At 40.9% G+C, this 15,002-nt stretch overlaps 1 protein-coding gene across 1 annotated transcript in view; it reads right to left on the reverse strand.

Annotated features, from left to right (window-relative positions):
• C9 (complement C9) overlaps positions 1-14,565 on the reverse strand; it is a 78,466-nt gene extending 63,901 nt beyond the window's left edge. The window contains exon 1 of the mRNA XM_017853178.1: positions 14,350-14,565. Within this exon, the coding sequence (XP_017708667.1) occupies positions 14,350-14,426 (77 nt within the window). The 5' untranslated portion in view covers positions 14,427-14,565. The remainder of the gene's footprint in view (positions 1-14,349) is intronic.
• Positions 14,566-15,002: the final 437 nt, after the last annotated feature.

Here is a 15,002-nt window from a genome sequence, read left to right on the forward strand (position 1 = left end):
AAAAAAAAAAAAAAAAAAAAAAAAAAAGAACTACCTGAGACAAGGTAACTTATAAAGAAAAGAGGTTGAATTGACTCACAGTCCCACAGGCTGTACAGGAGGCATGACTGGGAAGGTCTCAGAAACTTACAATAATGGCAGAAGGGTGAAGGGTAAGCAAGCACGGCTTCACATAACATCAGGAGAGAGAGAGCAAAGGGGGAAATATTACATAGTTTTTAACAACCAGGTCTCATGAGACCTCCATCGTGAGAACAGTAAAAGCGAAGTCCAGCCCTATGATTCAATCACTTTCCACCAGGCTCCTCCTTGAACATGTGGGAATCACAATTCAACATGAGAGATGAGTGGGGGCACAGTGCCAAACTGTATCATTGCACCCTGGTCCCACTAAAATCTCATGTTCTTCTCACATTTCAAAACACAATGATGCCTTCCCAACAGTCCCCTAAAGTCTTAACTTATTCCAGCATTAACTCAAAAGTCCAAGTTGAAAGTTTCATCTGAGACAAGGCAAGTCCCTTCTGCCTATGAGCCTGTAAAATCAAAAACAAATTAGTTACTTCCAAGGTACAATGGGAGTACAGGCATAGGGTAAATGGTCCCTTTCCAAAAAAGAGAAATCAGCCAACAGATAGGGGCTATAGGCACCATGCAAGTCCAAAACCCAGTTGGACAGTCATTAAATCTTAAAGGTCCAAAATGAACTCTTTTGACTCCATTTCTCATGTTCAGGGAATACGGATGCAAAGAGCAGCTCTGCTTCTGTGCCACTGCAGAGTATACACCTGCAGCTGCTTTCATGGGCTGACATTGAGTGCCTGCAACTTTTCCAGGTACACAGGACAAGTTGCTGGTGGATCTACCAGTCTGGGTCTGGAGGATGGTGGCCCTCTTCTCACAGTTCTACTAGGCATTACCCCAGTGGGGACTCTGTGCAGGGGCTCAAATCTGACACTTTTCCTTCACATTGCCCAAGTAGAGGTTCTCCACAAGGGCCCCGTCCCTATAGCAAATTTCTGCCTGGACATCCAGGCGTTTCTATACATCCTCTGAAATCTAGGTGGAGGTTCCCAAACCTGAACTCTTCCCTTCTGTGTACTTGCAGGCTCAACACCATGTGGAAGCCACCAAGGCTTGGGTTTGTACCCTTTGAAGCAATGTCCTTAGCTGTACCTTGGCCCCTTTTAGGCACAGCTAGAGTTGGAGCAGCTGTGATGCAGGGTGCCATGTCCCAAGGCTGAACAGAGGAGTGGGGCCCTGGGCCTACTCCATGAAATCATTTTCACCTCCTAGATATCCAAGCCTGTGATAGAAGGGGCTACCACAAAGGTCTCTGAAATGCCCTGGAGGCATTTTCCCCTTTGTCTTGGCTATTAACATTTGGCTCATCTTTAGTTTTGCAAATATCTGCAGTTGACTGGAATTTCTCCCCAGAAAATGAGTTTCTCTTTTCCACCTCATGGTCAGGCTGCAAATTTCCCAAACTTTTAGACTCTCCTTCCTATTTAAATATAAGTTCTCTTTGCTTATGCAAATGAGCATAGGATTTTAGAAGCAGCCAGGCCATATCCTGAACACTTTGTTGCTTAGAAATTTCTTCTACCACATACCCTAAATCATTTCTCTCAAGTTCAAAGTTCCACAGATCCCTAGAGCAGGGGCACAATGACACCAATCTCTTTGATAAAACATAGCAAGAGGACCTTTGCTCTAGTTCCCAATAAGTTCCTCATCTCCATCTGAGACCACCTCAGCCTGGATTTCATTGTACATATCACTATCAGCATTTTGGCCAAATTCATTCAACAAATCTCTAGAAAGTTCCAAATTTTCTCTCATTTTCCCTTCCCGTCTTCTTCCAAGCCCTCCAAACTCTTCCAACCTCTGCCTGTTACCCAGTTCCAAAGTCACTTCCACATTTTCAGGTATCTTTAAAGCAATGTCCCACTCTTGTTACCAATTTTCTGTATTAGTCTGTTCTCACATGGCTATAAAGAACTACCTGAGACTGGGTAACTTCTAAAGAAGAAAGGTTGAATTGACACAGAGTTTGACAGGTTGTATAGGAGGCATGGCCGGGGAGGCCTCAAGAAACACAATCATGGGGGAAGGGTGAAGGGGAAGCAAGCACATCTTCACATAGTACAAGAGACAGAGAGTGAAGGGAGAAGTACTACATACCTCTAAACAACCAGATCTCATGAGAACTCCATCACAAGAACAGTAAGGGGGAAGTCCACTCCCATAATTAAATCACCTTTCACTATACCTGTCCTTCAACACATGGGAATTACAATTTGATATCAGATTTGGGTAGGGACACAGAGCCAAACCATATCAGACACCCAGAGATAAGTCAGCAGCCCAGACATCTTTCCTGAATTTTACACTTTTGAATACAGCTTCCATTTGGACCTTGCACTCAACTTGCTTATTGCACTCAATGTATTCCCAAATAAGTGCATTAATTTTTCTCCCCTCTCAAATATGCTTCTCCCTTGTATTTATTGTCTTGGTAAATGGCACTTCCATTTACACGGTCATTCTAATTAGAGACCTTGTGCTACTTGTCTCATCCTGCACTTCAGTCCTCATCTATACCATCAACAAAAATTTGTTGTTTACAGTCTTGTAAATGACTCTCAAACCCATCCATTCTCTTCATCTCTTTTAGATGGTTTTTCTTGTCTACACCAACCTTATATATCTCCTAGATGACTACAAAAATTACTCTCTAATTCAGTTGCCACAAGGCATCCAGAAGGGTCTTTTAAAAATGCAAATTTGATCTTACCATTCAGTTACCAGAAACCTTCAGTAGCTTCCCACCACTCTTGTGATGAAGTCTAAGTTTTTTTTAAAAATAATGCAATAGGCAGGAAAACAACTTTCAAAGATATCCCTGTTCCAATTCCTGGTACCTGTGAATATGTTGCCTTACACGGCAAAGGGGGCTTTGCAAATGTGATTATGGGGAGATCATCCTGTATTATTTGGTTGGGCCCACTCTGATTACATGGGCTCGTTAAAGGAGAAGAGTGGGTGAGAGAGATGTGAAGACAGAAAAGGCAGGAGAAATTCAAAGCATGAAAAGGGATTCCACCTGCTGTTGCTGGCTCTGAAGATGGAAGAAGAGGGCAATGAGCCAAGAAGCACAGGCAGCTGTAGAATCCGGGAATAGCAAGGACATGATTTTTCTTTAGAGCCTCCAGAAAGGAATCCAGCCCTGCTGGCACCTTGATTTTAGCCCAGTGAAACTTAATTCAATTTTCTGACTTCTAGAACTGTTAGATAATAAATTTGTGTTTTAAGCCACTAGGTTTGTAGTAATTTGTTACAGCTGTGATAGGAAACAAATGCACATTGCCTATAGAGCTCTATATGGCCTACCCCCTTCCTAATTCTCCAACTTTACTTTTCTCCACTTAAGCTCCAGCTACACTGAACATTAAAATTTCAAGACAAGCCGCTTTTTCTCATGTCTTCAGGCTTTTAACCATGCTATTCGTTATTCACTACATTGATCTCATCTTGGACACACATTATTTTTTTTTCTGAGAATCCGCCTTAACCTCCTGGTGTAATTTAGTTTTCTATGTACATATTTTTATAGCATCTTGCTCTCATATTTCACTGAATTAATTATTCACTCATCATTTATCTATTCATTCATCAAATATGTATTAATTTCCTATTATTGGCTAAGCATGGGAGTTACAATGGTGTTCAAAACAAAACAAAACCAAAAACATGATCCCCAAAGTAGAAGTTTACGTTTTAGCTAAAAATACCAGTGAGCTTGGGGACTTTCCTGTTTTGTTCAGCTTGAATATCAAATACCTGGAACTTAATAGGTACTCAGGAAGGGCTTTTTAAAATGAATAATTGAATAATTGAAAGAGGGGGAAGGAAGTCCTTAGTCATGGGGTTTTGGCCAAATCTAGGCCTGTATCTCTCTAGGGTGTGAGCTCCTGGGGAATCATCCACATGGTTTTTGAGCAAGGATTGCAAGGCAGGCTTCCTGGCTGGAGGTGGCATTTTTGTAAGCCTGGCCCTTGCCTAAACCTTCCAGAATATCAGGAGGTGTGATGAGCTTCTATCTTCTAAAATTGTAGGCTAAAAATATATTACATAGGATGTCAAAACTTCTAGAAGAAACTGCTTTCTTGGAAGTCTGAGTACTAGTGCATATCTGAAACTACATGGTTAAGAAATTCTCTGCTAGAATGTTTCCATAAAACTACAGCCTCATCTGGAACTGACAGGCCTCGTCAAGAGGCAATACATTAAGGTGTAGGACATATACCTTAATGCTGTATAGCAGTGGGTCTCAATACCAAGTACATATCATAATCCTTAGATATTAAAAATAGGAATTATAAAATTGTGATCCCTATTCTATACTGATTAAATCAAGCTATCTGAGGATGGTCTCTAGGTATCAATGTTTTTAAAAAGTTACCCAGGTGATTCTCATGTTCAAACAATGTTGAGAAACACTGCTTGGCAACATCTGGTGGAAATACATGATATCTGAAGGGTGGACCTCAAGTAGGTATAGGGTACTCATTATGTCATTACCCAAGATTGAAACCACCATGGACCTAAAATTGTCACTGAGCTGGTATCCTTTCTGAGTACCTACTATGTTCCAGGTATTTGATATTCAAGCTGAACAAAACAGAAATGTCCCCAAGCTCACTGGTATTTTTAGCTAGAATGTAAACTCTAGCTAGTTAGTTTGAGGATCATAGTTTTTGTTTTGTTTTGTTGTTTTGAACACCATTGTAACCCCCGTGCATAGCCAATAATTGTAAATTAATAAATAATTGATGAACAAATAGATGAGTGAATAAGTGAGTAAATACTTAATTAAATGAAATATGAGAACAAGATGCTATAAGAATATGTACATAGAAAACTAAATTACACTAGGAGGTAAAGGAACCTCATTGGAACATCATTGGTTTCAGGAATTCCTCTAGGCTCTATTAACATTTCTATGAATCTTTTTAATGTGTGTTTTCTCCGGTATTAGTGCTGTTGCCTTAAACTGGATTATCTGTTTTCATCTATCATTTTTGTGTTTGTCGTTTACCTAGATGAATATGTTAACATTTTGTTTCAACATTTCCCCAAGATAGATTACTTCCTTGGTTCCAGAAATTCCATCTTTCTCACCTGCCACCAGACAAGCCTCAATGAATGCTGGTCCAGAGGATACTGTACAGACTGGAGAATCATGCATGGAGGGTAACTCACTGCAAATACTCCAGAGTGAGTTACAGTCCATTATTGGATAAATCTAGAACCCAACCAGGGTGGTTCATCTTCCCCACACATAAGTGACTAGATCCTGCTCCAATGATACTGGCATTGCCTCTAGACAGTTCTCTAACATCATTTGCAATAATAATAGGCCCACGTTGATTATACGTACATTTATTTACTTCCTTCTTAGCTTCTAACCCAAGGACTCCCTTTTTTTTTTTTTAAATTAAAAGTGTGACTCACACTTGGGGCTTAGTACAAAGCACCAGATCTTTGCCTTTGATCTTTTATTGATCTCGCAGACTATGATTTGAATTCATTCCCTGAATGATTCATTTATCTCCATAGGAAGGTTCTTATATATCAATCTCTTGCCCTGGGAGTAGGACTTACATTCTCTGGATGTTAAGCTCAGTGTATGAGTTTTCTATGGCCTTCATAACAAAGTACCACAGACTGGGTGCCTTAAACAACAGAAATTTATTTTCTTGCAATTCTAGAGGCTAGAAGTCTGAAACCAAGATATGGTTGTGTTGACTCCAACTGAGGTCCCACTCCTTGGCTTGTATATGGCCATCTTCTCCCTGTGTCTTCACACGGCCTTGCCTGGTGTCTGTGTTCAAATTTCCTCTTCTTATAAGGACACCAGTCATATTGGATTAAGGCCCACCCTAACGACCTCATTTTACCTTAATTACCTTTTTAAAGGCCTTAACTGCAAATATAGTCACATTAACAGGTATTGGGGGTTAGAACTTCAACATATGAGATGGTGGGGACGGAGGGAGGGAGATATAATTCATTCAGCCCATAACACTCATAAATGATTTTGATTAAGTAAAACCTTATATTTGTCTATTCATTTTACTAGACAATTTTCAAAGCTCGTTTTCTCCTTAAACATTTACCTTTTCTTGGTAAAGTTTGTAAGCATTACTAGTTCTTTTTTATAGATGGGAAACTAAAAATGAAGAATTATACTACTTATCCAAAGTTGAAGTTAGTAGAAAACTGGGTCTAGACTTGACAACTCTTAGCTCTTAGTTCAGTGCAATATTTCCCTGTTTCCTGTGCTGGCTTTTTTCCCCTAACCTAAATCCTCTTTGAAATAAGCTGAGTGGTCATAGAATATTTACTAATTTCTGCATCTAATAGCCTCATGACTTTTAGACATCTTGAGATACAGCAAGTTAACAAAAATGCAAGTATTTTTAAACATATAGCAGCCCCAGGCAAAGCATGTCAGTTGGACAACCTGACTCTTGCCTGGACCTATTTTAAGCTTACACCTAAATGATGTCAAATTAGGCAAAAATAAATTGAAAATTGTTTTATCACCTGGTTGTTTTGCCTTCACTGTCCCAGGTACCTGGCTCACTGGAAGCACAGTAAAGGCAGAACTCATGGGAATTGTTCGGAGAGAATGACAAGTCATGCAAAAAGAATATATTATTGAAAGAATATGCTGCACAAATACCAAGAAAGAACATAGGTGATCTTGACTAGCTTCTTCTGTCTTTCATCCTCTGAGTCCAACACCCCCTCCTCAGCCCACTTAACTCACTCAGCAGATCATCTTTTGTAGTTCAAGGACTGCATATGTACAACACTTACCACCTGCCTATCACCCTGCTGTGCTATTAGGCTGAGTGGAGAAGTATTTGTAAAGCACTTTCTGGATTCTTAGATGAAATGTTTTATCAAATAAAACATATCTCCAAGTGTTTCAATCCCAGTTTGAAAGTCACTTCCTAGATCAAAGTGATGTACATCAACGTGGCAGGAGATCTACCTCTGGGCCACAAATGCATTAAACGAAGGGTCGTTGATATACACCTGGTCCTATTATCCTGCCACGAAGAAAAGTTTCCAGTTTTAGGAAAAGAAAGCCTCAGTAGCACCTCGAATTCCAGGATACTTTGTGGTAGGCCCAGGCAGGAAAGCACTTACTTTATGAAGGAAACTTTTTGTCAATAAATACGATAATGTGGCTCCTCTGAGTGGAGAAATACAAGCTAATTAGGACTACATTTTTAACCAATGGATCTGACACAGTTTCTTTAGTTCATGCAACTCATCAATATGAAAAGATAATATAACAGCAGTGTCAACACTAAGTTTTTAAAGAACCTTTCCTGATTTCTCAACTCTTATTTCAGAGCTTCTCTCATGTGCTTTAAATGAGCCAAGGGTCACCAACATTTACTGAGGACCTAGTACATGTCAGAAATTGTTCTAGTGGCTAAGGCTGCAAGACAATGTCCTTGCCATCATGGGGCCTACACTCTAGTGGGTGAGATATAATAAGCAAGTATGCTAGAAAATGCAACATGCAATATTTCTTTTCTTTTTTTTTTTTTTTTTTGTTGAGACGGAGTCTCGCTCTGTCGCCCAGGCTGGAGTGCAGTGGCCGGATCTCAGCTCACTGCAAGCTCCGCCTCCCGGGTTTACGCCATTCTCCTGTCTCAGCCTCCCGAGTAGCTGGGACTACAGGCGCCCGCCACCTCGCCCGGCTAGTTTTTTTTGTATTTTCAGTAGAGACAGGGTTTCACCGTGTTAGGCAGGATGGTCTCGATCTCCTGACCTTGTGATCCGCCCGTCTCGGCCTCCCAAAGTGCTGGGATTACAGGCTTGAGCCACCGCGCCCGGCCAACATGCAATATTTCTTAAGACATGTGATTAATGAAGGAAAACAAAGCAGGCTGGATAAGAGGATAGAGAGTGCCCTAGGACTGGAGTTTGGAGGGAAGGCAATGAAAGAATCCTCTCAGAGGTGGTGTAGTGCTTTTAAAATATGTCCAGCAATGCTTTGACACTCTTCCCATCAAAAGTAGGGTTTATGTGTGCTTCTATTGAAGTTGGCTGGGCCTTTGTGACAACCTTGATGAGTAGAAGGCAGAGGAAGTAACACTATGAATTTTAAGGCTGGGTTACAAAAGGCCATGCTAATTCTGCTGGTTTATCTAAAGATATTTGCTCTGAAAGTCTTTCACCACTGTGTAGGAAGCCACCTATGAGCAGGGGGCTGGAGAGAGAGAGAGGTTCCTAAGGATACCCAGTTGTTCAGCTGCCCAGCTGACTGAGTCTTCCCAGCCCAGGTGACAGACATGTGAGTGAATAAGCCATCAAGATGACCCCAGCCCCAGCCACCATCTGACTACACCTATGTGGGAGATCCATGAGAACCACTCAACTGAGCCCAGGCAACCCCTGGATTTATGAGCAAAGGAAATAATTGCTGTTCTTTTAAGATACTATTTTGGAACGGGTTGTTACACAGAAAAAAAAAAAAAAAAAGAGAGAGTAGAAGGTGATAGTCCATTAAGGTCCGAATGAATTTAGAGAGGAAGCTCTGTGAGGGTCTGGATAAAGTTTTCCAAGCTAAGGGAAAAATAAGTGCAAGGCACTGATGTGGCATGTTGGAGGCACAGCAAGCATGGTGTTAGAGTAGAGTGAGCAAAAAAGAGAGTGCAAATGCCCCTGGGGAACAGGGAAGGGTGCAGCTCTACCTTGCAGGCCATGGACAGGCGTTTGAACTTGAGTCTGAGCTTGCTGGGAATACTTAGAGGAGCTGGAGAGCAGAAATAACACTCAGGTTTGTGTTTTCCAATGATTTTCATGGTTGCTGGATGGAGAATTGACTACCGGGGGGTGGACAAAAATGGAGACAGGCAAGAAATAATAGTGATTTGGGCTGGAGTGAGTAGTGCCCATGGAGATAGTAAAAAGCAATCAGGTTTAGGATATGTTTAAATATAGTACCAACAGGACTCACTATTAAGTTGCAAGTGAGAATGACACACATAGAGGTGTCAGGTATGAGTCCCAGGTTTTAATCTGAGTAATTTGATAAATGGTAGTGCAGGGTGGGTAGAGACGAGTAGAGAAATCAACAGGTATTCTCCCGACATGTTATGTTTGGGATGCCTATTAGATTTTTCAAGAAGAGATGTTGACTATGCAATTGGTCACTGGGCTCAGGGAAGCAATTGCACTTGAGATACAGATGTGGGGGTTGTCAGAGTCTAGGTGGTATTTCACCATAGGTATAGATGTGGGGATGTCAGCATATAAGTGGTGTTTTACCATAGATATAGATGTGATGTTGTCAGAATATAAGAGGGTATTTCATACCATGAGGCTGGAAGCAAGGGAGTGGGTCTAGAGTAATGTGGAGAAATGCGCCAACTTTTTTTTTTAAGTTACAACATGTTTGTATGCCATTGAGAATGATTCAGTAAAAGGGAGATATTGATGCTGCAGGAGAAAAGTGGAAGAATTATAGGAACAAAGTCCTCGATTAGGCTAGAGCAGAGGAAGCCAGTATGCAAGTAGACTGGGGAAGCTTCACAGAAGCATCACAGACCTCACTTGGCTGAGGTGCAACAAGGGCACTTGACTGAGTTGCGATTGCCATTTCCTTGTTAGCATTCCTCATTAGATTGTAAGCCCAGTGAGGGCAGGGATCCTCCGTAATGTGTTCAACATTATACTACAGTTCCTGACGCAACGTCTGGCTCCCCTGACAAAGTTGGTAACTGTTTGCTTTGTTAAATGGACAAGTAAACAAATTATCCTATTTGGCCAAATGTAGTTCATAAATAAACATCTGTTCACTTGCATGGAATATAAAAATGAAAAACTTAGGAGAATATAACCAAAGTAGGAGGAAAAAGTGACATTTTAAATATCTTCAGTTTGTTAAATATCCAGAACTTTTCTATTAATGAATGTTTGGATATTTTCCAGATTGTTGAGATAAATTGAATTAAAGTAAATTAAATAATAATTGCTAACATTTGTGAGCGCTTATATGTGTCAGGAATTCTTCCCTTAAGCCTTTATATTATCACCTCACTTAATTCTTATATCATCCCTTAAATATCTACTACTATTATTATTATTACACTTTAAAGATGAGGACCTGAGCCACAGAGATGGTAAGGAATTGCCCTCAGATTAGACAGCAGCTACTTGGTGGCAGAGTAGGAATTGAAACCCAGACAACTTCTCTCCAGAGCCCAGGTAACTAGTCACTTTCAGGCCTTCTAATCCCCAGTCTACTACGTCTTAGCTATTTAAAAAGTGAAGAATAAATTAAATATGAAAATAACTCCACTAAAACATACCACGTAAAGTCAAAGGATGAATGACAAACAGGGAAAAATATTTGTAATTCATATCAGAGACAAGACTAATTTATGACTTGATCATAGAGATATGTAAGAGAAAGACAGGAGACTCAATAGAACAATGGACAAAGGAAATGAATAGTTCGCAAAGAAAAACATACATATGGCCTTTTAAGTGTATGAAAAAATGTGCAATCTGACTCAGTAAGAGAAAGGCAAATTAAATCCATGCCGAAATAACTTTTTTTTTTTTTAAACCTATGAGGTTGACAAATATCAAAAGGTTGGCCTACAGTTGCTATGGCAAGGCTGTGAGAAACAAGTACTCTCTTACCCTGCTGGTGAAAATGCAAAATAATACAAACAGGGCAATTTTAGCACTGTCACAAAGTGATTAGCTTTTGACTCAGATCACTCTGGGAATTAATCCTCAGGTATACCTAACCACTTATAGAATGATACATAAACAGGGATATTCATTGCAAAATTATTTCTAGTGCAAAAGATCGGAAACACCCAAATGTTCATCAGTAAGAATTAATCAGCTATGAGAATGAGGAAGCTCCCTCATACTGACTCAGAAAGTTATCCAGGATATGCCATTAAAAAAAAAAAAAAAAAAAAGGGAAAGTAAAAGATAGTATATATAATATGATTATCATTTGAAAAAGACTGGGAGAGAATAAGATTACATATGAGTCTATGGTTTAAATCTACAAAAGAACTACTGGAAGGATACTCAGAAACTCATATATGTGACAACCTGTAGAGGTAGGATCAGGTGGGAGTGAAGAAGTGTTTTTAAAACACTTTATACATACTTTAATATACGTTGCATATAATAACGCAAACCTCACAGAAAGTCATGAGTGGGGAAAGTAAGATATTCAATGTGTACCTTGTTTTATTTTTGATCTTTGAACCATGTGCATATTTTGTTATTTACAAATTAGAGAGAAAAAGTACTGATAGGTACACTCACAGAGCACTTCCTGTTTATCTGGCACTGTGTAAGCATGTTGTTTTTGTTATCTCAGGTATTCCTCACAGCGGGACACATTATTTTTCCCACTTAGCAGGTGAGGGACAGGTTTAGAGAAGTTAAAGAATTTACTTAAGGCGCAGAGCCAGTAAATTGTGGTGCCTGGGATCAAATCCAGGCTGCCTGGCTCCAGAAGCAGTGCTCTGAGCTACTAATCTACTCTCAGGGTGGTTTTTAACATTGATGGTCTACCTTGAGAAACATAAGAGATGATGTCCCCCTCATGGCCAGTTCTCATGGGCACATTAATCTTGGTTTAAAAAAAAAAAAAAAGACGAAGAGAAAAGAAAAGAAAAAAACAGTAGCTAGAAATCCCTGACAGTTCTCCAGTAATAATAGGTCACTGTAGCTGTGGCGTAACATGTCTTCAGCCATGGGAGAGCCCTGAAGGCTAGCTGTAATTCCAACCCTTCCTTCCTAAACAAGAAAGATATCAAAGTGAAAGCACAGCAAAGTTATTATTTTTTTAAATACCTGACATTTATTAAGTTCTTACCATGCACCAGGCACAGATGTCATAAGTACATTACATGTATACCTATTTAACTTTCACAACAAAAACCTTATTAGATAGATGTTATCATGACCACTGTGACGAGTTGAATTGTGCCTGCCCGCCATCCCTGAAAGATATGTTGAAGTCCTAAACCCCAGATAATTATTTGGTCTTAAGTATCAAATAAGATTGGGACCTTATTTGGAAATAAGGTCTTTACAGAGGTAATGAAGTTAAAATGACATCGTTAGGGTGGGTCCTAATCCAATCTGACTGGTGTCCTTTTAAAAAGGGGACATTGTTATAAAGACGCACACAATGGGAAGATGATGTGAAGATGGCCTTGTGATGATAAAGACAGAGACTGAAACGAGAGACCTGAAATCAAAAAACAAAATACAAAGGAGTGCTGGCCACCACCAGAAACTAGGAGGGACCCTTCCCAGAGTATCTGAGGGAGCACGGCCCTGCCAACACCTTGATTTCAGACTTCTAGCCTCCAGAACTGTGAGACAATACATTTCTTTTGTTTGAAGCCATCCAGCTTGGGGTGCTTTGTTACGGTAGTCCCAGGACATAAATAAAACCACATCTTACAGACGAGGGAACCCAGGTACAGAGAGGCCAAGCAACCCGCCCAAACTGACACTGTTGGTAAGTAATGGGGCCTCGACCTGAGCCTGGGAAGTCTAGCTTCAGAGGAATGCTTTATTCTGAGGGTAAATTTATATTTTTAAAAGTTATTTTGCAACTTTCTGTTAGCTATTATTCAAACAAATCATCTCACTTCATGACTGAGGGCTCTGAACACTCTGTTTTGACTTCAACCTCCGTCAAAGGGCAAAGCACAGAGCGTTCAGAGCAGGGCAACCCGGGCAAACTCAAGAGGGCATAGCAATGGGAGCCCACGAAGCCAACCCAAACTCAGCCGTGCAGCTGCTGGAGCTGGGGTCCAGCTAAGGGGGCTTTCCGGTTCTCCCTGAAACAGCGGAGTGTGGCCAGGACCCAGGGGGTAGGCACTTCAAAGCAATAGAAGCTTCCCCACAGCCTCTCATTTTTGATCAGCAGGAGCTGCAATCTAGGAATGTGGGTTGTTTGAATTATTATTATTATTATTTTTTTTAGCTTAAGACAGGGTCAGGTGAAGTTCAAGAGAGCTAAAGCAACTTGGAGGAACTGCCTTTCCACATTCCTTTTGTGCCCAGATGCCCACTAAACAAAAATATGTCCTGAATGGTACAATGCTTTACAGATAATATGGAAAGAGGAGGGATGAAGGAAAGGTCTGGTCGAGCACTGGATGCAGGGCCCATGTTTCTCTGTCTAGCACCTCTGGTTGCCCCCTCCTGAAAGATGCCACCCTGTGAATAACCCACTTGGTGAGTGGAGCCCAGGCTGAATGGTGGCCTCCAACTGCAGCCAAGAGGCAAGCGAAGATGTACTGGAGACAGACATCAAAGTTCAAAACAGCATTTGGGTAAACCAAGAGTCAAATGACCAACGGGGAACTGGAAGCAGATTATGGTTATGTCTGAGCAGAGGAACAGGGCCTGGGCAGACGTTTCCCCCCAGCCATACTGCTGAAGTGAGGAATATTTCAGTACTTTCACCAGGACAGATCATCCTGTATTGAATTACACAGTTCGATGTCTACTCCGATGACTCCAGGTTGGAAGGAAGGATGCCTCATGTGACCCTAACCTCCACCATTTCTCGCTACAGTGTAGGTGTTCAATAAACACTTATTATCTGGGTGATTTGTTTCCTGGGTGACTTGCCATAGGCTTTGCATTCCCGATTAGGATCAGAGAAAAAGGAGAAAAAGTGTCTTTGGTCAAAGCCTGAGTGACAGGTCTGCATCACCGCAATTCTGGAATGGAAGAAATACGACCTAAATCCCAAATGGCCCTAAACAAAACGCATGCCTCTGAACACAACTCAGGATGTCAAGGAAAAGAAACAAAATAGTTAACCTTTGCCTAACGTGGAGGCAAAAGGGTGATGTATCCAAATGTTAAAGGGGTCAGACATTGAGGCAGAGTGAGGGAAAGATTAATTTTCTTAATTTTAAACTTCTTAGACATCAGGCACTAATAAACCCAGGTTTACCACACACTGGTGAAAACAAGCTTTATTTTATAATTCCAAATATTTAAAGAATACCTCAATCTTAACATTTGAGTGTCTTGTTGAAAATAAATACCCAGAAACAGCAGCACATTTCCATAGAAAACTTGCAAAGATGCACCCTATGTATTTTCTTATCTTTTTTCAAAGTTTAAATGCTAGGGCTCTGTATATTGCAATGTGGATTAACACTGTTATGTACTTTGCTGCTAAAAAGACCTTGAAATGCTAATCCTACAAGAAACTTCCAGAGACAAGCAGAAAAGTAACTGACTCACCTGGGCGTGTACTCTGCTGTGAGGACGCTTATTTCTAAAATGCAGATTACAGCTGCAAAGCTCCAGCAGGCTGACATGCTGTTCTTGCTGGGTGGCTCCGAGTGGGGTGGCAGAGCAGGTCGGGTAAGGCATTTATTTGCAAAGGGCCAGAGGACAGGGAACAAGTATTGTTTGTCTGCATTCAGGGTTTTTGTCAATTTGGGTGACCTGAGTACTGAAGTCCAACCAAAGGAGAATCATTTTTGTAATTCTTGGCCTCCTGCTTTCTCATATTGACAAGCAGATGTAGGGCAATGGGCCTGTGAATGCTGAAGTCCCTAAGATGGGGAGCAGTGCTGTGTGAAATGGAAACAAAGGCCGGATCACCTGACGTCAGGAGTTCGAGACCAGCCTGGCAAACATGGTGAAACCCCATCTCTACTAAAAATACAAAAAATTAGCCAGGCATGGTGGTGGGCTCCTGTAATCCCAGCTACTTTGGAGGCTGAGGCAGAAGGATCGCTTGAATCTGGGAGGCAGAGGTTGCGGTGAGCCAAGGTGGGGCCACTGAACTCCAGCCTGGGCAACAAGAGCAAAATTCTGGCAAAAAACAAAAAACAAACAAACAAAAAAAAAAAACAAAAAAAACCCCAGAAACAAAATGAAGAACCCCG

Source organism: Rhinopithecus bieti, unplaced genomic scaffold (genome assembly GCF_001698545.2).
Source record: "Rhinopithecus bieti isolate Rb0 unplaced genomic scaffold, ASM169854v2 scaffold_34818, whole genome shotgun sequence".
Classification (NCBI taxonomy): Eukaryota; Metazoa; Chordata; class Mammalia; order Primates; family Cercopithecidae; genus Rhinopithecus; species Rhinopithecus bieti.